The sequence below is a fragment of the Nansenia antarctica genome (assembly GCF_963989245.1).
Source record: "Nansenia antarctica genome assembly, chromosome: 1".
Classification (NCBI taxonomy): Eukaryota; Metazoa; Chordata; class Actinopteri; order Argentiniformes; family Microstomatidae; genus Nansenia; species Nansenia antarctica.
In genome coordinates this window covers 7,687,084-7,711,404 of record NC_137674.1, presented here as the reverse complement: position 1 = coordinate 7,711,404, position 24,321 = coordinate 7,687,084, and the positions used below count along the sequence as shown (strand labels likewise).

General features: G+C 43.7%; 1 protein-coding gene across 1 annotated transcript; it reads right to left on the bottom strand.

Annotated features, from left to right (window-relative positions):
* Positions 1–8,568: 8,568 nt before the first annotated feature.
* LOC308175844 (targeting protein for Xklp2-like) lies at positions 8,569–21,102 on the bottom strand (the record flags this gene model as incomplete). The annotated part of the gene is made up of 16 exons (XM_080550398.1): positions 8,569–8,679; positions 8,978–9,144; positions 9,641–9,752; positions 10,346–10,492; positions 14,487–14,660; positions 14,874–14,969; positions 15,205–15,424; positions 15,930–16,068; positions 16,198–16,366; positions 16,791–16,939; positions 17,177–17,286; positions 17,616–17,729; positions 18,484–18,570; positions 20,450–20,567; positions 20,760–20,891; positions 21,009–21,102. The coding sequence occupies 16 exons, from the start codon at positions 21,100–21,102 to the stop codon at positions 8,569–8,571; spliced, it is 2,139 nt and encodes a 712-aa protein (XP_080406524.1).
* Between the last annotated feature and the right edge of the window lie 3,219 nt (positions 21,103–24,321).

The following is a 24,321-nucleotide window of genomic DNA, read 5'->3' as shown; positions in this document are numbered from 1 at the left end:
AGTTATACAACATGATTTGAAAATACTTGATTGCCTAATTTCTGTTTTCTTCTTTCTTCATTTTCTGAATAAGAAGGTGGTCAATGCTTCATGTTGCATTACATGCATGCATAGACACTTACATAGATATACAGTATATTACATACAGTGGGGGAAATAAGTATGGAAATAAGTATTCAACATTTTTCTTTTAATTCAACATATTTCCATTGCAGCTATTCACATGAAATGTAGACCAGACATTGGTATTAACTCAATAAAACTACACAGCTAAAGAAATTGTAACATTCCATAAAAAAGCTATGTGCAAATGGAATGATACAGGAAAAAAATATTGAACACAATAACAAAAAGCACTAAACCAGTGTATGCCACTAATGAGTTCTCCTACCTGTGCTAATTAGAATCAGCTGGGTTAGTTAGGGCATGTTGGTGGGTAAGTACTTACAATTTTTGAATAAGGGTTTCCCACCTCTCAATGCAAGTGAACAAACGGCATCCCGATGCAAGTTTGTCTACTCGGACACAGCCATTCCAACCATCGTCTCCAACAGGCACCGCGACAACGTCATCACAACAAACGACATCATCAGAACAAACCTCACGTGCCCCCTATCAACCTGAGATCCCTGGTCTGCACTGACAGTGTTGAATGAATGAATGAATGGACTTTATTTGTCATTGCTACAGTACAGGTACCAAACAACGAAATTTAGGAGGGGTGGCTCCCCTGGTGTTAGGAAAGGGAAAAATCACAAGAAGGTAAGGAGCTGGTTTACATAAATAAAGGCTATGTACACAATCCACTGTACTATACTGTACAGATAGTCAACTAGGGTTGTCATATTGCACAATAGTATTTTTTCACGTTATTTAAAGTGTCACAGTTTGCAGGCTTGAAATGTTGTGGTTTCTCCCTCCTCGTCTACCCCAGCATCTATCAACAACACTGCAACGTTCATGCTGCTGAATACTCGCTCCCTCAACAATAAAGCACTGCTCATGACATGACATCATCACTGACAGAAGCATTGACATCCTATGCTTAACGGAGACATGGCAAAATCAGCAGGACTTTGTGACACTCGAATGACCACTCAAGCAGAATTCCAGAAAGACCTGGAATCAGCGAGTACAGTTGTCACAAAGAAAACAATAGGTAATGCACTCACTGCCAGTCTGTACCAGGAAATTCTTGAGAAGAATCTGTTACCATCCACCAGGATGATGAGGATAAGATACTGATGGATCTTCCAGCAGGACAACGCTCCAAAACATACTGAAAGGAGACTCTTAATTGGTTCAAGAGGAAGAACATAAAGGTGTTGGACTGGCCTAGTCAATCAGCAGACTTAAATCCAATAGACATTTTGTGGAAGGAACTGGAGATCAAGATTCACCAGCGGTCCCCCCGGAATCTTCAAGATTTAAGATCTTGTGTTGAAGAATGGGGCAAAATCCCAACTGATCACTGTGAGGGATTAGTTTTTTTCGTACAGGAAACATATTTGAAGCTGTCATTGGAAACAAAGGCTCCTCCACCAAGTATTACATAAATGTCAGTTGTGTTTTCAATTCTTCTTTCCTGTGTCATTCCCCTTTATTGCACATAACTTTTTAAATGAATTGGATTGTTACAATTTCTTTAGCGGTGTAGTTGTATTGAGTTAATACCAATGTGTGGTCTACATTTCATGTGAATAGCTGCAATGGAAATATGTTGAACAAAATAATTGTTTACATTTCCCCCACTGTACAAGCAATAGGAAAAGTTAAAGGTAACCTGAATCACATGCTTCACGAGAGACCCCTTAAACCCAGCTCTGCCCAATACACAGCTGCTTTACCAAAGCCACACACACACTGAACCCCCATTACTTATGTTTCTAAAAGCTACCTGGAGGACCTCTACAATGGAGAACGTATTCCAGTCTCCAGGACACTTGATGCAAGGAACAAGAGTCAGGACACTTGAGCAAGGAAGAAGAGTCAGCAAACGTGTGATCCAACTGGCCAGTGTTCAGCACCATCTGCAGGTGATGGGGAAATATCTTATAAAGTTGATTTGATTTCAAAGATATTTGAATGTACTGTGTCTGAAAAGGGTAATTTGTGCAAGCTTATAATACTGGCCAAAAAAAATCTGTAACCAGAAGGGCGTTGACATAGAGGACATCAGGAAAGCAGTGGTCATCTCCCTGTATGATCAACACAGCTATGAATGGGATGGCAACCATTTGACTGTGCATCATCAAGGTGGCTTTGGAGTAGTGAATTTGCAAGCCAAGCAATGTGCATGTGGCCAACAGCCTCAGACTATCAGAAATCCTGCTTTCTGTTTTTCCCAACAATCCCCAAATTCAAATCAATGACCAGCCAACTGAGCAGCACCCTAACCCTAAATCTCACTAAAAGGCCTAAACCTACAAAAGACGTGATCTCCGAGCTAGTGAGGTGAGGACTACAGTGAATCACCAGAAATGCAGGCTGCTGTCAAAAGAGCACCGCAACTCAGTATTGGACATTATGTGGACACCACCAAGAAAAGAAAAATACAAAAGGTTGCATGACAGCCTGGTCTCACACGGCAGACGGCAGAATTCGACGTTTATGGACAAACGTCGAATTCTGACCTGAGATTACATCCAAACGTCGAATTCCGACGTGACATTGGGGTAGCTCGTTCTGAAAGCGCAGGGGTGCGCCTGTTATGTGCGCCTGTCGGGCTGCACTTGCATTAATTATTTAGGCCACATTTAGGGTTAGGGTTAAGGTTAGGGTTAGGGTTAGGGTTAGGGTTAGGCTTACCCTAACCCTAACCCTAACCCTAACCTTAACCCTAAATGTGGCCTAACTAATTAATGCAGGTGCAATTCAAAATGGAATAATCCAGAGAGAAGCCCCGACAGTTGCATGCGCATCCATGCGCTTTCAGAACGAGCTACCCCAATGTCACGTCGGAATTCGACGTTTGGATGCAATCTCACATCATAATTCGACGTTTGTCCATAAACGTCGAATTCTGACGTCTGCCGTGTGAGACCAGGTTGTGCATGAATACAGGCAAAGAACAGAACAGGCAAAGAAACATTCAGTAAACATGCACTCATTATCAGCTAAAGACAGGACGGAACCGTGCTTTGTAGACTCGGAGGCCACATTTGACATTCAGAGCGAATTCATTTCACATGGGTTTGGCAGAGAACCTTGATTTACCGGTAAATCTCTATACAGTTGAATGAGCATCCCTGGCAGACATCCTGAAGAAATTGCACCCTTGACATTTGTCAATTATTTTGCTATTGTAATGTGTCTCACACCGTGCTCTTTGTTGGGAATGATGCTAAAGGAGAGGGACCGCAATATCTGGAAGTCTGGTGAAAAAGTCCCCAAGTAGGGCAAGGTAATTTTTCCGTTTTTTTTACAGATCATGAAGTGCAGATTGTAAGCAAATGATGTGTCATACATTGACATCTGAAGATAGTTGATAATGCTTATTTGAATGTTGGTACACCTCAAACCAAATACCTGCCCAGCAGGTAGCAGCCACAGAGAAATAGAAAAAACGTGGACTCAGTTGAGCATTGATTTGAGCATGTCTCATTTTCGTCACTGCTTGTCTACAAGTATCATGTTTGCACTACAAAAAGTATTACTTTTGCACTTACCATGTAGCTTACTGCAATCAGTCAGTGATGCATGCAGGATGAAAAATTGTGCATTGTCCTCCCTCTGCCTCATGGAGCAAGTTTAATCTAATTAGCAGAGTGCACGTGTTACCGTTAGGGGTGTTTCCATTTAACACCTTCCTGGGAGGCAGCGTGTCGACCGCCAGGGTGCCTGTGGGAGGTGTGCACTTGCTTACAAATTCTGACATCCTGATTCTGGCACCTGAGATGCTGTTTTCCCAGATGTGGAGTTTGAGCTGGAGTATGCTTCTCAGAAACCTAGTTAGTTATTTTTTCTGAGTGGGGCAGTCCCACTCATATGTTTATTTTTAAAGACAGATATAGTATAGATTATGACAGGAAGGATGGGTGAGAGAGAGAGAAGGGATGACATGCAGGATATCGTCCGCGGCTGGAATCCGCGGCTGGAATCGAACCGGGAGCCCTGCGGTACATGGTCAACACTTAATCCACTACGCCACCTAAGCGCCCCCTAATCACCCCATTTCTAACAGCGGTGATGTGAGTGCCTTGCAAGAGTTAAGATCTCAGAGAATAACAGATCACAGGATTTTGGAGTCCTAATGAACCCACATTTATTGTGTGCAAAACAATACCACAAATTAAAAGTCTGGCACAAAAATGGCGTGGTCCTTTCCCCGTCTCGTGGAGCAAGTTTATCTAATTGGCTGGGTGCACACGTTATTGTTAGGGGCAGATTTTCTGTTGAACGTCTATGTGGGAGGCAGCCCCTTGACATTTCTTTGCTGTAGGCTCCATTTGAATTGCATGTGATGACCCACCTCATCCGCCCATTCTATTGTTTACAAGCCAATGTGCACACATTACACAAAATGAAAACATGGATTTAGCTGAAGAAGTTATTGATGCCAGCATTTCGTATCTATTTTTTAAAAAGAGTGTGCGCTCCGGCGAATTTACGAACGCGGCCATAGTCCTGGCCAAGAGAAGGCCAGGTCTTTGCCTCTGTTTGATTTGCCTTTGTTTGTTAAACTACAAAGTATTAAAGATACATTTATTTTACCTTTGAGAAAACTGGAACATGGAATAAAGCCATTTGGAGTTCAACGTTAACTTAATTTTGGGACATTCCTCATTTCCTTTTCATGTTATTGTTGCACAATTTTCATTGCATTGTTGCACAAAGCCAGTCAGTATAAATCTATTGAAGTGCTCTCTATCAGCCATCACAAGAAGGGACACAAGGTCACTACAGATGCATATGTGCAATATGACAACCCTCGGGTACATAAGGTTCAGAGATAGGAAATGTTAGAATAGGTATAGCATAGCATAGAGTACAGCACAGTGTTTTATTTGTATAGTATATAGTGGATAGTGTACATAGCCTTTATTTATGTAAACCAGCTCTTTTCCCTTCTTGTTTTTAGTTTTTTTTTCCTAGCACCAGGGGAGCCCCCCCTCCTAAATTTCGTTGTTTGGTACCTGTACTATATCAATGACAATAAAGACCATTCATTCATTCATTCATATCAGAGGCCTGTGAGATCCTGACGGGGGTGCGGCAGGGATGCTTGCTCTCGCCCTTCCTCTTCCTCCTCTTCATAGACAGGACTATGAAACAGGTTACCAGTAACAGCCGAAACCGGCATACAGTTAAGCTTGACCGAACAGCTAGAAGATCTGGATTTTGCTGATGATTTGGCACACACAAACCAACAGATGCAGGAAAAATCACACAAACTAGAGATAACAGCTGCTTCACTTGGGCTCCAAATCAACTCATCAAAAACTCATCAAAAAGTAATGCGAATCAACAACAAGAACAACACACCAAAAATCATGGACCAAAACCAGCTAGAGGATGTGGTTCGTTTCGCCCACAGTATAATTACTGTGGATGGAGGATCGGAGGAGGATGTCAAAGCCAGAATTGGAAAAGCAAGGACAACATTTAACATCTTAAACAAAAAACCTATCACTCAAGACCTAACTAAAAATCTTCAACTCAAATGTCAAATCCACTCTACTTCACGGATCTGCAACCTGGAAGACAACCACCAATATACTCAACTAACGACAGATATTCATTAACTGCTGCCTCCGACGCCTCCTTTTTATTTAACCTTTATTTAACCAGGTAAGTCAATTGAGAACCGGTTGTCATTTGCAATGTCGACCTGGCCAAGAGGCAAAACAGAGGCATGTCTGTACAACACAACACAGTATATACAATATAAAACATGAGTACAAAAACAACAAAGGTCAATTTAAAAACATCCTAACAAACACAACATTATAATATATACAGTATATAAACAGTATATAAAAACAGCAGGGCCCAGGGGAGGTTATCTAGTAATGATGGTAAAATAAAAAAGAGGGTAACGAGATGAAGGTGTTGAGTTTTAGTGTCTTTTGCAACTCATCCCAGTCAGTAGGGGGCAGCAAACTGGAAAGAGTGACGGCCAAAGGAGGTGCAGACTTTGGGGATGACCAGATGCCCAGTATGCTGGTGGAAATGTTCAGTAGTGAGCGAAGGTATGGGGGGGCGTTTGGCGATGATGGATTTCTAAATTAACTGATACCAGTGGGTCTGTCGCCTGGTGTAGAGTGATGGCTAGTTGACTTGGGAATACAGGTCGCAGTGATGAGTGTTGAAACCGGATGGCAGTGTGATAGATAACGTCCATGGGAATCTACTGACCCAACACCATTGCTCAATCAGCAACCTGTGGGAACTCACAATAATATTATTATTATTATTATTATTATTATTATTATTGTTATTAAACAAGAAACAATAGAAATCCAAATCAGGAGGAGAAAATGGAACCTGATAGGCCACACACTCAGAAGACCAAACAAATCAATCGCAAAGCAGCAGGGCTCTAACATGGAACCCACAAGGCAGGAGGAAGAGAGGAAGACCTAGAACCACCTGGAGAAGATCCACAGAACAGAAGATGAAGGCGGAAGGGCTGTCATGGCAACAACTTGATTGGAGAGCACAAGACCAGAGAGGATGGAGGGGCTTCATCGATGGTCTATGTTCCCTAGGGAATTTAAAGGCCTAAGTAAGTAAGTAATATATTTTAGAATATAAAAGGCTATCCGATCTAAAACTTTATTTCAATGTTCATTTTTTTTTTTTTTCATGTTTAAAAAAAATAAATGACATACACAATGTTACGTTAGCGACAACCAAGGTTGGCTGTACCTTCTTAAAGTCTGGGAGATCCCTGCATTACTCCCCTGGCCCTTATAGCCCTACTGGATAAACTATCAGCTTACCTAACCTCGGTATTGCGTATAAGTATGAGAACACAAGTTACCAAACTCCTTCTTAGGGTTGTCTACCTAGTCCTAGAGCATTACAGTTAGTTGTTCTGTTGTTAGTTTACACACCAACCTCTCAGAAGTCAACCTTTGTCTGACATTGTCTGTTGTATAACTGGACTTTATCTTTGTCTGAGCCTTAAAGGGATTTCATGATGCAAATCATTTTTCCTCTAGGGGGCAGCATGCTGCCCAGGTACCAAATTAGACCCCGAGAACATTCTGTTTCAATTAGTGATAGATAAAAACTGTAGATAGATATGATTACACCACAAAGACACCCAAGTACCTGTCAACATACTTCCAAAAAGTGAGCAACGTCCACACATACAATACCAGAGGAAGCTCCACGAACCACGTTCAACCGCGTTGCACCACAAACAAGGGGTTAAACTCGTTTGCAAACTATGCAGTTAAAATGTGGAACGCCCTTCCTATAATCTTAAAGGAGTGCAAAACACTGCCCACCTTCAAAAACACTCTCAAAAAACATTTACAGGAGGCTGCAATCCGTAACTGGACCCTCTAAATCAAAAATCAAATTAAAAGACTACACCCCCACCAGGACTACCCCCTATATATTCTTGTGGTTTTGTTGTTATGTCTCCCACCCCCCCCCCCCCCCCCACCCGAAATACCCTCTGCACATACTAGTTGTTTTGTCCCACCCCCCTACCTGGTCTACACTCTGAGCAAACGCAATGTTATTATGTCGCCCCCCCCCCCGCCTAAATCTACTGGTGTTTTTGTACCCCCCCCCCCCCCACCATGACCACACACTGTACATACTTGTTGTTTTGTCCCCCCGCCCGAACTACCCATTGTACATATTATATGTCTGTCCCCCTGCCCGAACTACCCACTGTACATACTTTGTGTTTTGTCCCCCGCCCCCACCTGTGGTGTATGTCCCCACCTGTCCTACCCGCTGTACATACCTTATGTTTTGTTGTATTGTTCTTCCCATGTTGGATGTATGTTTATCTTGTAGATAGTACTAGTTATTTGTCTGTATTATCTTGTAGATAGTACTAGTTTTTTTGTCTGTCTTACATGTAACGATGAATTGAGAATCAAGGACCCCAATTGAAATAAGCCAGTGGCTTTCTTGGGTTTTTATCCTGTTAGTTGACCTTGTATGTAATATGTACTTTCATGTACCTACTTCTGCAAAATCTTCTAATAAAGTTTTCAATCAATCAATCAATCAAAAGTAATATGAAAAAGAATAGTTATCATCTCATTTTAACTGCCAGAAAGCATGTCCACTGCTTGCTACATTGCAGCATTAACATCTTGTATGAAACAGTACGACAAAGTCTAGGGCTGCAACTCAAAATCATTTTGTAGTTATTTTTATTCAGCTTATAAAACACTTTCATACAGTAAAAACATACATGAAGTTGCCGCTACTTTCTAAAAACAAAACATGACTTAGTTAAATAAGTGAAATGAAAAGTAGACAAATGTACAGGGCATAAAACAGTCTGCAGTCAAGACTAGATAGAAACCCAAGAAAATAACCCCCCAAAATTAAGTAGTTAAAAATATAAACAAATAAACATCCATCTCCCAGCCATCACATTCGGAAGCGGTCTGAGAAGTTGGGAGTCAGGGGCACGGTGAGCGAGACCTCACTCTTCTTCAGAACCACTGGCTTATAGTGCCGGACTGGCTGGGCCTTGTGGACCTGTAGGGAGAGATTGAAAGTCTGGTTTCAAAACATCCTGTGCTTTCCTACGAATAGACAAAACGCAATATGGGGATCTCGGAACCTGTTCAATTTCAAGTGCATCCTAAATTAACTTTAAAAAAAGATTCAGCCAGCATCAATGAGAATAGTCTGCCCTCAAATGCAATGCTTCCATAATTCCTGCATTATGCATCGGTCCTTCCCAAAAGCAAACCAAGTCATTATCACGACATTGACGTAAGTCTCAAACTAACTGAAAACAAGTCGGAGCACCATCTCTTCCCAGTGACATCACCTGTTCTTGGCGCAGCAGTGCGGTCTCCTCGTTCTGCCGCTGCTCCGTCTCCCTGCGCTCCGCCTCCTCCATGCAAGCCCTCAGCGCCTCCTTCTCACACAACCCTTGCTCAAACTCCTGACGCTCCTTGGCCCTCCTCTCCGTGGACAACTGGAAGCCCTCTAGAACTGTGGAATTGTTAATGTCTTCTGAAGAGCCAAACGGAGGAGGGGTTTCCAAAGATAGGTGGGGGGGTAGCAGTGAGGGGAAAATGAAACATGAAAGGTGCGGTTAGGTGTGAGAAGCAGGGTTAACCAAACAAATCCCTGTGTAAAGTAGGCAACCCTGGTCCATCAGGAGTTTTCTGGCATGTTTTGGCTCCACACTTGCATACTGAAACATTCTGCGCTTGAGGTGGCTTATGATCCAAGAGGCAGCTGTGATAAAGACATTTATACAGCTGCGGACAGGATCCCTGTTCTACTATGCATTTCAACCAGAAGGTTCTGGAAGGAAGAGGCCCTTGTTTGGAGGGACTGTTGAGCCCCTGCAAGTGAAGGAGGGAACCATGGCTGAAGGGTGGGGAGAATGTAGGCATGTCTGACCAGGGTTGTCTAACACTGCCACCGTGTGAAAAGCAGAGGAGCTCAGGCTGTGGACACAGAGGTGGGTGTTCATGCTTACCAAGGGCCGAGCGGCTCGTCTTCCTGGGGAGGAAAGGCTCCTTGTGTGTGACCGTGTTGGGCCGGGCTTTAAAGGAAGCAGCCTCGGCCTGACGCTTCTGCTCCTCCTTCATCTAGAGGGAAGCAGCATTAGTGCGTTTCATTCAATTCAACTTTATTCACCATGTGCAGTGCACTAGGAACATGGTATTTACATACAACAACAAGACGACAACACAACAATACTCAAGACAATTTATACAGTACTAATATGAGTGAATAAATATACTGTACAGCTTAGTGCAAAAACATGTAAAGTGCAATGATCAGGAGTTATTGAGGAGGGCTATGGCTTTGGGGAAGAAACTGTTCAAGTGGCGTGATGTTTTTGACCTGATGGCCCTGTACTGCTGTCCAGAAGGGAGTCATTCAAACAAGCTGTGAGCTGGATGTGAGGGATGAGCCACAATTTTGCATACTCAGGGCACTAATACAGGAGGGGAGAAGCTTCTGGGTCAAGTCATTATTTGACTAATATAAAATAGCTGCTGTACAGTTTCAAGTCCTCTTATACTGATAAGTATAATATTACACTGCATTTGGTTCTGGTTTCGCTATTCGGTCTCCCACATGAAAAGTTTAAACCAAACTGAATAGGCAGAGACCTTACTCATTTAAATGGAGATCTACTTTCTTAACTCATTTAAATGGAGATCTACTTTCTTACCTTGAGCTCCATGCGGTCATTCTTGACCGCCCCCCTCTCGTCCGCCATCAGCCTGAAGGGCTCAGGCTTGGTGGGCTCCGCCACCTTCTTCTCAGGCAGGACCACCTCAGAGAAGTCTGGCAGGAGCTGGGCCTTGAACGTCGGCACCTGGGAGGATCCAGAGGAACATCATGACACTGTCTAAAGCCTGGTACACACAAAGATAATCTGGCCCATTTTCAGGCATGAAAACAGGTCGGGGTGAAAAAGGTGAGAAGGATATGAGACCCGGATCCTGCTAGGGCAGTCGGAGACTGAGAGCCAAAAAAGATTATTGGGGTACCAGAAAGAGACACATCATACATGCGGGCTCACAAAAGCTCTCCCTCTCACTCTCCCTCACTCACACACACTCCAATAGGCTACGAGACCAGTGGCGTCATTTCAGCAAAAGCCACGATATGGCATGGTACCGAATGGTGGGGTAGAGGTGGATTTTTTCCTCCAAATCAGTTATGCAAGTCAATTTTAGTGAGTTGTTTCTGTACAAAAACGAAAATATGAATGTATAATTAAGTGCAAATAAAGTATCTTTACATGTTCACATGTAAACATACACATATGTTGTATAAGAAACTAGACTGACAACTTCTCATGAAATGCACAACAGTGCAGCTTTAATAATATAAGCTAGTACAGTGTTTCCCAAACTGTGGGGCGTGGGGGGTACTGCAGGGGGGGCGCGAAAAAAAAGAAAGAAATATATATATACCGTATTTTCCGGACTATAAGTCGCGCTTTTTTTCATAGTTTGGCTGGTCCTGCGACTTATATATCAATATATATAATTTCATACTGACCGACATGAACCAAGGAGTAAAACATTACCGTCTACAGCCGACAGAGGGCACTCTGGGCTTGTGACAACTATATGCTCCTCCTATACCCCTGAAGAAGTTATCTAAAACATTAGCTTGTTGAAGCTAAGCAAACGGTAGCTTGGTGAACTTGCTTACTGGTAACTTGCTTGTTGGACTCGCTGGCTTGTTATTGTGACCCGTGCGCTCCTAGTCAAGTGATTACTGGTCCCTGAATGCAATTGATGACCTATTTTCCATGAGGAAAGCTGGTTCGGGGGAACCTGCCTGCCCAGACGGAACTTTTGCCGCAGGTTACATCAGAGACGCCTGGGACAACTGGCGTCTCGTTTGCTTGGCAGTCATGTCGATTGAGGACGTGGAAGATGTTTTCATTTTTGGATTTATGATAGTTGGACACATTGGACTCGGTTTGAGTGCTGCCATGATCTATCGGAAAATAGATCCTCCCTCCCCCCACCCATACCTACCCCCCCCCACTCCTCCATCCCCCCGCACATGCCACCCCGCCACCCCCCCCCCCCCCCCTCCCTTCTCTACAGTATTCTGTGGACATATATGGCGCCGCACATGGCAGCTATGGTTTTACAGTTTGTTGTGTTCTGTCTGCACTGCTGTCTGTCCTGTGTTGTTTTGTTTGCATTGCATTTAGAAATGCTCTTACTGTAACGCCAAATCAAATTCCTATACGTGTATGCATAAATGGCAATAAACGTTATCTCATCTCATCTCATTACGGTTAACAGGAGGCCGGGGGTGAAAAGGAGGAAGTGGAGCGCCAGTTTTAGAAGTCCGAAATTCGGTGTGCACACCGAGTAGCAGCCACAACACGGCGCATTGTTTGTTCAGTGTGTTCGGGGGCTATCTATCTCATTAGCCATGTCACTGTTTCCTTGGAGCTAATAACCTAGAACGTAGCACACAGCACCTGATCTGCTAACTGAGAACAGCCTTTTATTACAACTGTGTAATAAACTTGAACTTTTTTATAAGACGCTCTCAGTGCCTCTTTGTTGAGGGGAACCTGGAATTACTGGAGGTTACATTGTGTTCATTTAGCCTATTCAGCCTCCCAGGTATGTTCTTTATGCTATTGTGTAGTTGAATAAACTTGCCTTTCCAGATTAAATGTCTGTTCTTGGTCTTGGATTTTGTGAAATATATTTCTAAATAAATGCGACTTAGTCCAGTGCGACTTATATATGTTTTTTCCTCTTAATGTCGCATTTTTTGACTGATGCGACTTATACTCCGGAGCGACTTATAGTCCGGAAAATACGGTGTATATATATACACGCGATCCATGTGCACCCAAGCTCAACACATATATACCATATATCATACTTCCGTTATATATCGAAAAATACATATAAAACGGAGGTATGATATATATGGCAGTCTCACGCGCCTGTCACGTCTCCAGTACATTAGAACTTCGCATCCTTTGATACATATGGCGGGATGTAAGGATCTTGTAACTTTGCAAACAATGGCAAAATTGAAATAGAGTAAACTATGTTCAACTGCCGCGGCGAAGTTACAGATCCTTACATCCCGCCATATGCATCAAAGGATGCGAAGTTCTAATGTATTGGAGACGTGACAGGCGCGTGAGACTGCCATATATGTGCCGTTTTATATGTATTTATCATCATATTTATATCATCAAGGATCTTGACGGGATGTAAGGATCTTGTAACTTCGCAAACAATGGCAGAATTGAAATACTTTACTCTGTTCAACTGCCACGGCGTTGCCTTTAATATACAAATATTGTATGACCCTCAGCCTGCTCACACGGCGCGGCTCCACGGTTCTTTGGTGGAAAGGCATTTTTAAAACACGAAAATCTTCTGTCACTACCTTTTCCAGTTGAACATAGAGTAAACTATTTCAATTTTGCCATTGTTTGCGAAGTTACAAGATCCTTATATGTATCAAATGATGCAAAGTTCTAATGTAGCTACTGGAGACGTGACAGACGCCTGAGACTGCCATATATCATACCTCAGTTTTATATGTATTCATCATCCTATTTTTCGGGCATTTAGCTCATTAAACGGCGAAAATCACTGGCGGACCAGGGTTGCGATTCCATTTAATTTACAGGGAACTATGTGTGAAAGGGGCTAACAGCTTGCAAAATAGGCTGACAACGCTAACGTTAGTAGTTATCTGTACTGTATCTGTACTTAGTAATGTTAGTACCAAAGTTAGCCATCTATCGTTAGCTAGCAATTTGTATTTTGTTAATGTTACATTCTTATCTCAGTATTTGCGACTTCAGTCCTTGCTTTCTCTCAGCATACAAAAACAGCGGCTGACGTTCCTGTCACCAATTTCTTCACCAAGGAGTTTCACGCGCACATTACAGTTTCAGCCCTTCACGCCTGCGCACCTGTTCGCTACGTTGCTTCGGTTTTCTGTAGCCCTGGTAGGGCCATCAACGGCCCATCAAAATGTTATCGTTCGAACGTTCAACGTGCGCTCCAGACTAATGGGCCGCTCCCCACCCCCCCCCAAAAAACTAACTCATCGGAACTATTATGATTCAGGGAAGTCACCTATTTTGGATTCAAAATGGCTAATTTCGACGAAAGGTGAGCGATTATCATGCCTGCATTTGGGCCCCATTTCCCCCCTTCCAACCAAGGACAGCAAACGGCCGATTATCGGATGGCTCTAAAGATTATCCTACAAGATTATCCTGTGGTGTAAGGTGTGTTAAGAGTCCATTTCTCCCGACAATCTGCTCAGAAAATGATCAGGGCCGACGATTGTTAAATATTCTATAAAGATTAAACGTGTTTTAGATTTAGAAAATCTTTGTGTACCAGGCTTGAGGCAGGTGTGGCTCTATGTTTCCAGGAGGAGTCTGGTGTGTGTGTACACATGGGGTTGGGAACAGGCAAGGACCATTGCTGTCATTTAGTAATCTCTGGTGCAATACTTGCCTGGTAGGTAGGGAAGGCATATTCTGATATTGTTCACTATTCATCCTGTAGTTCTATTGCTACTTCTGTATTCTACCAACCTTCATTATTTGTCAAGGCTTAGCATGAGCACCGAAGGTGCAGTACACTATTGGCAGGCCATTGGTGTAATATGCCATTTAGCTACACAAAGCAGTGAGCGCATACATTTCAGTATATGGTCCCAGTGGGAACCTTTGTCCAAGTCAGCACTGTCTTGAGCCCAGTCATCAGTTTCAAACATGTCCCCTCACTTTATTCAGGGTTAGGGTTTACAACTGGTTCAGGTGATGTGTTGGGCGGACGACGTACCTCTTCATTTCGCAGGTCATCCATTCTCTTGTCTTTCAACACCTTCCTCTCCCTCTCCCGCTCATCGAAGGAGAAGGGGCATACCTCCACCTGGTTCTTCTCCTGGAGCCTGGGCTGGAATGGCACGCCATAGTGGGGAGCAGCGTGGGCTTTCATTGGGGTGAACACCTTCACCTGCAACCAGAGTTTGGGGTCAGATTCACTCAAAACGTCAAATCAAATCTGTAGAGGTCAGTCCGAAAAAAACAAGAAATTAGAGCATGCCCATTTTGAAACAGCTCAACCCAGAAGGTGTGGGCCGTGGAGGTCCACACGAGACCACTGTTGAGGTCAGAAAACGCCAGAGAAACTAGTTTGGAAGTGAAACATCACTTTGTCTGCCCTCACCTCCTCCACCTTTCTCTCGATCCGTACCCTCTTCTTCAGGGCAAAGGCAGGGGATTCTGGGACTGTGGGATTCGCCAGCTTCTTCTCTGGGACACCCTGTCAACAAGTGTGGGGAAGAGACCATTAACGTAAGCATCCCAGCGTTATGGAGCATCTTCAGAGTGGCGTACGGTTGCAGAACTTTGAGAAAACCACGTCAGCCAGACAAATGACCTGACGTACAGTGAGGAGTCAGCTCTATTTAAAGCATGTCGATCTACAACAACTGACTTTTTGAAGGCATTCGATCGTGGGTCATGTGCCAACGTCAGGCCTGGCTAGCAGCACTCACCACCACCTCATCCAGGATGCGGAGGGGCACCGGGCGGGAGTGGAAGGTGAACTGCTCCTCGGGCTCCTCAGGCTTCTTGTTGGCCTGCCGCTCCTGAGCTCTCTTCTCCATCTGCAGGTAGAAGCCCTCAGGCTGGGTGGGCTCCTTCACCGCCGGCTTCTTGGGGTTCAGCGCCGCCTCCAAGATTTTCCTATTCAACTCGAGGGCTTTGAACTTGAACCTGGGGAGAACCACACAGGTTAGAGCACCCGAAGGACTGCCAAACCAGGACTGTCACAATCTGTAACATTGACATTTTGGTCTACCAGCCAAGGTGTCTGGTGAATGAGAATTCTGGCCGATTTTTCTTTTAACCAATATTAAAAAGGCAAAGGTCACAATGAATACATTAGCACGACTTCTGACACATTGAAAATGATTGCCTGCACAGAACAAACCTCCTGTAGGCTTTAAGTATCAATATTTTCCCCTGGATGTTATGTTGTGATCTTGTGCTCCATTTGGTGGGTGTTAATTGTTTACCCTTTCTCCATGGCTGGTTCACAACTAGACATCTGAACACATCTGTGTTCAAATCTACATTCACTGACCTGAAGTGCATAACAACTATGCACCCGTTTTTCCCCGACAGGGCTAATAAAACGACGACAACCAAGATCGAAAGACAGAAACGTGAGAAAACTGGGAGGCAGACCAGATGAAGCGTTGGACTAAACTACACGTACTGTTGCTGCTTCTGCAGCTCCTCATCCTCCAGCTCAGCGCTGCTCTTCACCAGGGTGGGCCGGGCCCTCTGCCGGGTCATCAGCTGAGGCGTGTGAGGGATGGTGTTCCTCAGCTGCTCCAATTTCACCGGAGACGGGCCTGGATAGAGGGGAAGGTGAGGTACCGTATTTCAGTTGGAGTGTCAAAAGATCTGTGTTGCCTAGGAATCCCCAGCCATGATCGGGGACACAGAATTGATGATTGAAGAAGCAAAATCAGAACACGTACCCTTATCCTGACTCTGCCGGCTGCGCAGGTGATAGCGGTCTGGGGTGCGTCTGTGGAACTGCTCGATCTGCTGGGCGTAGGGGACGTAGGCAGCCTCGTCCGCCCTCCGCTTGCCACCAGTCGACAGGTTGAAAGGCTTTGGCACGGTGGTGCCCTTTGACGCCTTCATCTGAGAGAGAAAAGTAGATCAATTCAGATAGGGGGGGACAACAATTACCCAAGAGGATGGCAATAAACTAATATAGTCCAAAATGTGGATCTCCACCGGCCACGCTGCAGTAATAAGCGACCAGTTAACTTTTTTAAGAATGAAAAAGCTGCGAGAGACAGGACCGATGGCAATCCAACAGCCTTCATTTGATTGAGAACGGTGTTTCCAATACACCGCGACATGAAGTCATGATTTGAATCATTGCAATTTTGTGTTTCAACTGCAATGCCAATGCCTATTTGAACCTGTACCCAAGAACTTCACTCCTTGTATCCGTATATTGATGTAATAAAAGCAATTCTGATTCTGATTTAGGGCTAGTATGGGCATAGCCCAAGAGCAGTTGTGGCAGGTGTCTAAAATATGGAGGTTGAGGTTCTACCGGAGAGATGGGGTGTTTGCGGAGCTGGGCGTTGAAGTCCATGGGCTTGTGGACGTCAACAGCAGGGCCTGCCTTCACTCGGCCGTCCGTACTGAAGTGGAACTCCTTTGGGACCGTGGTGGAGAGAACCAACTTCTTAGGGAGCTGGCCTGATGACACAAGTTGGAATATCTCTTTACAAAACAGACAAGACAGTTGCAACACTCAACTTTAATACCCAAATCTGAATTGAAACCCTAGACATTTGAGGTGATCTCAGGGATTGGATAGGCATAAGCAATGCATTAGTAGTCAAGAAAAAAAACCTGTACCACCACGCTGCCTACATCCACCCAATCCCAGGGGTTGATGGGGGGGGGCACGGGGGAGATGTCAGGGCTACTCACTGCCTGCCATAGCAGCCTTGTAGCTGGCCTCGTTCCTCCTTCTCTGGTCCGCTACTTCCTTGTGAAGGCTCTTCATGCGCTCCAACTCCTGTTGCTCAGAGCTCTTTTGCCTGGGGTAGACATAAGTCATTATAGAAACTTTTTAAAGGCCGTTGAGGTTTGCTGCACAGGCCAGCCCAAACATGGCCCCAATATTGTTTAAATTACATTTTTATATTTCACATTCTAACCAGCGGTAAATAAGTGGACCGTTTCAGTCCACGTCAGGGTTTTAACAGAGTTTACTATTCATTAGAAAAATCACTCAACTCTTTGGCTAGCTGTCATAATGCTACCTCCCGTCTCCATTTCTATGTTCTCTCTGGTTTGTGACTCATTATGTACAACATTTCTAAAAAGAAATCAAACCAGTCCATGGCCGCCTCTCTGCACGACTCACTTGGTGTTGTTAGCTGCTGCCCGGGCCTTGACTGCCTCGAGACGCCCGCTGGTACGGGCGCCACTCCTGCGGCCGCCACTCCTGTGTCTGACCAGCTGAGACGAGGAGGCGCTCCTGGGAAAACAAGCACAACAAGGGTCAGGTTACTGTATTCTACCCCCCCCCCAAAAAAAAAAACTTGATTAGAAGCATCTCTATTCAAAGCTGATTGCATACTCCTAAAAAAAGAAAAGGTGCCACAAAATTGTACCGGTATGAGAGAATACAGTAATAAGACCATGTGTCCATTTCAAAAGTTCTGATGGCCATTCCAAGTCAGTGCATTATTGATAAAAAAAACAATCCCTTGAAAAGAACGTTTGCCACCACCGTGAAAGATAAGACACTGCAGATTTACCTGGACAGACGGACAGCTGTTTTTACAATGGATGGTTCAATGCTGTAAAGAGTAACACAGTCAATAATAATAATAATAATAATAATAACTTTAATTTATATAGCGCTTCTCAAAAACCCAAGGACGCTGTACTGTGTCTGGCTCAAGAGGGTCCAAGTCTGCCATGACAACAGCAAACATGCACATCCTATAGTCTCAGGCGTTGGACAGAAGCAAATGTAAAGAGGATTGTCCTCCACTCTGATATAATACACCCACTGGGATCTTCACCAGGGGGAGCAAATAATATTCCCCTTTTCTGCCATGACAACATCCAAGAGTATGTCGGTTTAGAAACCAAGCCACACGTTCTGGTGATGATCCCAGATAACGGTGGCTGAGGGCAGGAGAGAGCCAGACACTGAGGAGGACAGGAGAGAGCCAGACACTGAGGAGGACAGGAGGGAGCCAGACACTGAAAACTGTACTGACCTTCTTTGCTTCTTGGAAGGTGGTGCGTTCTCGACGGTGGCATTCTTTTCAGGTTGTGGCACTCCTTTCATTTTGCGCTTCGACACCCTTTAGTGGAGAACATTTAATTTGTGTGTAACAGAGGTGTAATACAAAAACTGAGGTGACCAAAGCTTTGGGGGGAGGGAGAGTTCAAAAGGAGCCATTTGTTTATTCTTGTCCATTACATCTGAAAAACAATTGTGGGGCTCCAAAAATGAAACAGTTTAGCAATAGCATTAGTCTAACAATTGTATGTACAATAGGCACATTGCCTACATCCCATATTCTGGAAATAAGGCGTGTGGAACATCAGGAGGGTGCGATTAACTCCAGGTTAGATCCAGGTTTAAATCCGATCCGGGCGCTAATTTCAGCTTGCATTCGGTTCCATCAATAAGGCTCAAATAATTCGCTGCTTGGTTGCTATGCAACCAATCCTTTTGAGTAATTCTGGTCACGAGCAGACTTACAGGCTGGTTTAGGTAATGCGTGCGTCAAAAATGTCTCACAGGTGGAAACTACATCCCGAACGATAGTTCCTCAAGTGTCTTTTAGGAAATATTAGTTCCCACTTTTTACGAGATAGTTTGACCGATAGATAGATAATTTGATATTTTGAAAGTGTGATCGATGGATAGATATTTTGAAAGTGTGAGATATAAAAAATAAAAAAAATAAAAATGGTATGTCTATCAACTTGCATTGGCGTCATCACAGCGGTGTGTTTGGCACAGGGGTTATGGCAGCCAGCGAGAAGTCCGAAGGTTGCTGGTTTGAGACTTGATTTAATTTAATGTTTTTATTATTTTTTTTACATTTAACCGAAGCCTTCATGCAAATCGATTTAAACAATATATATACTGTATATCTTATCTGTCTGTTAATCATCTATCCATCAGTAATCATAAGAAAAAATAATCTATGCCAAATCCAGGGTCCAGTTAAAAGAACATAATTTACTACCGTACTCAGAAAGGCTTCAAACACCATTGTAATCGTGTTAGTTCTTGTAAATTAGCCTGCACCATCATTTTATAGCCTACATACTTTTTTAGATGAGATTTTAGATTAGATTCAGACAACAAAATGCAGTAAAAAGTGTGTCAGAAGAGGGATTTGAACCACCGTCTTAAAATGACGAATAAATACTATGGCAGCGGTCAATACCCTATGCCATGGCATGGTGACGGTACGACTGCATGTAGCCTGCTGCTAATATCACCACAGTAGTAAATATTAATTTATTAAAATATAAACGTATAACAATAAGTGGGGCTAGTATGACCTACGCATTTAATCGGTCAGCAATTTCGTGCCAAACCATTTCCCTCGCCTTGTTAATTGCAGCAGTATTGCACTATTTTACATCTTCATAAAGATCAATAAGTAGGAGTGCTGCGCAAAAAGTAGGACCGCTGCGGAGTGTAGTATCTTCATTTCGACAGTTCGACTCTTTATGGGGCTCTTTATGTCTGCGTGCACACGCCCATAGAGGATTTCTAAGCCAGTGTTCTGTGAACACTGATGACACAAGGCTGATCCTCGAATCCCAGTCACGAGTTGCCTGAACGCGGCTCTTATTTTAATCGCTGATATACTATGAATGAATGGTCTTTATTGTCATTGATATGGTACAGGTACCATACAACGAAATTTGGGAGGGGGGGCTCCCCTGGTGCTAGGAAAAAAAAATAAAAACAAGAAGGGAAAAGAGCTGGTTTACATAAATAAAGGCTATGTACACTATCCACTATACAGTACTATACAAATAAAACACTGTGCTGTACTCTATGCTATACCTATTCTAACATTTCCTATCTCAGAACCTTACTAATCAACGTTCGTGGAATACCCCCAAGGTTAACTGGTAGAGCATCAACAAACTTTCAAACTAACAATCATGTCAGAAGAGCAAATGTTTAAGAAATGCAGTACACCGTCCTACCTCAGTGGTTGAGCAGGGGGTGCCCTGGCTGGCTTGGCGGCCACCTGAACTGGGCCACTGCTACCCCAGGAAGTTACAATGTTTGTGGCGGGCACAGATGACATGCTTGGGGCATCTGCTGTGGGAGACAAGACAATTTCACATCAAATGCAACACAAGACCACTCGACCCCTGGTGATAGAAAAGCTGATTAACCACTCAAAAAAGATGCTAACAAAAAACTACAGCAGCAAGTCTTCTGATGTGCAAATGCAGCATTGCCCCTGTGCTAAAAGGTCAATGGTAAAGCAACTAGTTGATGAGGACCTACCAGAGCTCGACACCACCACCAGGGGAGCAACAATCATCTGGGGCAAGCCTGGTTTTGGGGCAGCTCCACCAAAGGACAGGCCATTTCTCAAAGGGGTGGCATGGTGCAAGGCTCCACCCTCGCCACATTGGTCTGCAGAAAGTGACGTTCAGCAATATAAAATGACCATACGTGTGACTAATCTCCAAAAGCATGCTTGACATGCAAAGTATGACGCTTGCCAAAATGGCTCACAAGCAAACGTCTTACCAAACCAATGGTCTGCATTGTCCGCCTCCTCGGTGTCCAAAGATTGGAAATCCAACACATGGGACGGTGCATCGAATTCATAGTGCTCATCCATCTCCCAACAGCTGAGGTCTTAACCTAACCTAAACATCACATCGTTGTCATTTTCAAAGACAAAAACAAGTAGCCTAACTGCTTGAGTGTTCTAGTGTTCTCGCCTGGCTGGTTTGTAGCTGAACCGCCTCGCCCTGCCACGGAACCATCAATAACATCCGTAACTCATTCAGTTCAAGTGTTACAGTTAGTACTAAGTCATTCGTAATAATGTGATTTAATGCATTTAAAACAATTTAGTTAACTAATTAGCCTACTTCATTCTGGAACCACATTATGCTACACAGCTAGTCTAGTTTAGTTGTTTAGGTCGCACACTACCACTGGTAGTACCGGACCGAGAACGCGCCTTCTTCAGACAACACTAATACGTTTATCCGAGAAGGGAGGATAATGGTTTCCTTGGCATTGGTATCGAGTGACCGTGTAAGCAGGGCGACTAGTCAGCACAGTTATTATCTCATAGCAGAAGAAAACACATGAAGCAAGAACGCTAGCTACATGGCTAACTAACTTGACAAACCGCATACGGTAACGTTATCTTAGCTTCCATTAAAACGCTATTTGAAAACGTGGTGGATAATAAATGCTCTTTGTTCTGTATAAGGCACTTACCTAGGTAGGGGCCGTATCAGTCCCTGTTATGTGCTGTTAGATGTCTGTACTTTCCTCATGTCAGGGGGATGAAGCACTGCTCTGACATATTTTGACGTTACCATGGTTACACCATCCACAAACCTACATAACATCCGTACTCACACCTCTCCTAAAAACAGTGAGAGGAGAGACTCAAGGTGAGAGTCAGAATGTGAGCTAGTTTCAAGACAGAAAACAGAGAAATTACACTGAAGTGAAAACATTGGATGAGTGAGTGGCTTCCTTTTTTCTTTAACATGGTAGGGGTCCATATTAAATGGTTGTTCCATGTGGACAGTCTAAATGCAGAGCACCCTTGTGCTTCAATTAGTCCATCAATGATAGGTGTTAGAATAATCCTGTGGTGAGACATGATAGGTGATCCAACAATTATCAGCCCCCCCCTTCCCTCTCCAAATCTCTCCACGCAAGTTGATAGCTGCTCGCCCACACAGTGCAATTGCAGATGCCACCGACTGCTGCTACAATAGATTATAGCTTGTCTACCTGATTTCTATTGGCAATTAATAACGCTTAATTTCACACTGAACAGCTTCTACAGTTGATTGCACCTTTGAACAGTTGCATAACATGAGCAATGGATCACTGGACAGTGGCATAGATTGTGGTGCACCCACAGAGATAGACACAGACAAACTCCCAGACCTAATACCTTTATGTAATTGTTACTTAGAATGTAGTCTTAACTAGTTCCCCAGACTTTCTCCTCCAACACTGCAATGTTTTGGACATGATGGGGCATTAATGTGTAAAATGTTGAGCACACATTTTGTCACAACACTGTCAGATACAATTGTTGTTTGCCGACGTCCTCTAAATAATAAAGTGAGTTGAAAAAAGAAAACACACTTGTATTATACTAACACACACACACACTACCTACCACACACACACACACACACACACACACACACACACACACACACACACACACACTACCTACCACACACACACACACACACACACACACACTACCTACCACACACACACACACACACACACACAGATACCTACCACACACACACACTCACACACACCCAGATACCTACCACACACACACACACACACACACACACACACACTACCTACCACACACACACACACACACTACCTACCACACACACACACACACACACACACACACACAGATACCTACCACACACACACACTCACACACACCCAGATACCTACCACACACACACACACTATCTACCATACTGTGTCTCAAGCCCCACTTAAAGAAACAGTGAAACGGAAGCATAGCAGTCTGTGGAATAAATCTTGAAATAGTGTAACAATACATAGAGTAAGGTTCAAGCATCAATAACTCTTGCAACGGCTACTCTACGAGAGGGTTCTCCCTAGCGTTGCACATACCGAAAGCAAAAAACCATGGCCACACAAATCCATTGAATAAATACCTGCTTAAAGATATCCTACTTCCTAGTCACCAGAGAAATGACGGCCCTGATCTGGCCCACGTTTGTTTTCTACCGGAATTGGAATGTGGCCCAGGTACAACTTTTCTTCCCCATGCTGAATCGGGTCGGCTCTCTCTGCCATTCCTGAGCCTTATCTTGAGCTTGTTTATAAAGCTCTCACTGGTACAGCACCAGAATATCTGAAAGACCTTTTGCTAGCATATCAGCCCAATAGAGCTCTCAGGTCATGTGACGCTGGTTTTCTCTGTGTACCACATGTACAAAAGAAGAGATTTGGTGAGGCTGCATTCTCATTTTATACACCCAAATTGTGGAATGCACTGCCAGTTTATATGAGGGATGCAACCTCAACAAATATGTTCAAGTCAAGACTAAAAACCCATCTTTTTAATATTGCCTTTAAATGAAAAAATAATTAAATTATGATTGTATAATGATTGGAATGATTTTCCCACTCCTGCATGCAGAATTATTTCAGTTGTGTGATGTTTGAGAGGTTTCTTGCATGTACAGCCCATTTCAAGTCACCCCACAGCATCTCAATAGGATTTAGATCCGGGCTTTGACTTGGCCATTCCAGAACTCCAGATTTCTTTCTTTTGAGCCATTCCTTGGTGGATTTACTGGAATGTTTTGGCTCATTGTCATGTTGCATGGCCCACATCCGCTTCAGCTTACATATCAGATGTTCTCTCTGTGTCTGGTGAACCAGACATGCCTGTCAACTGAGGCTTTATCGATCCTTGTTGGTTGTTAAGTATTGAAACTATTTTCTGAGTATTACGTTTTCGATCGCCTTGCGCACTATTATTTGCATAGCTTTTGGGGACTGTTTTCTCTCCTTTTATTTTCAGAGTTATAGTACGGTTGTACTCTGTATCCCGGATTTTCCCTCTAATTAAAGGGAGACTTTATTTTATTCTCCAAACCTGCCTACCGCCTCTTTGGTTCTGCACTGCACCTGGGTCCACACCATAGTAACACATAGTAACACACCACCATGCTTCACAGTTGGTATGAGGTTCTTGTGCTCAAGTGCTGTCTTTGGTTTGCGCCAAACATGTCTTCTGGTACTGTGCTCAAATAATTTAACTTTGGACTAATCTATCCAAAGCACATTG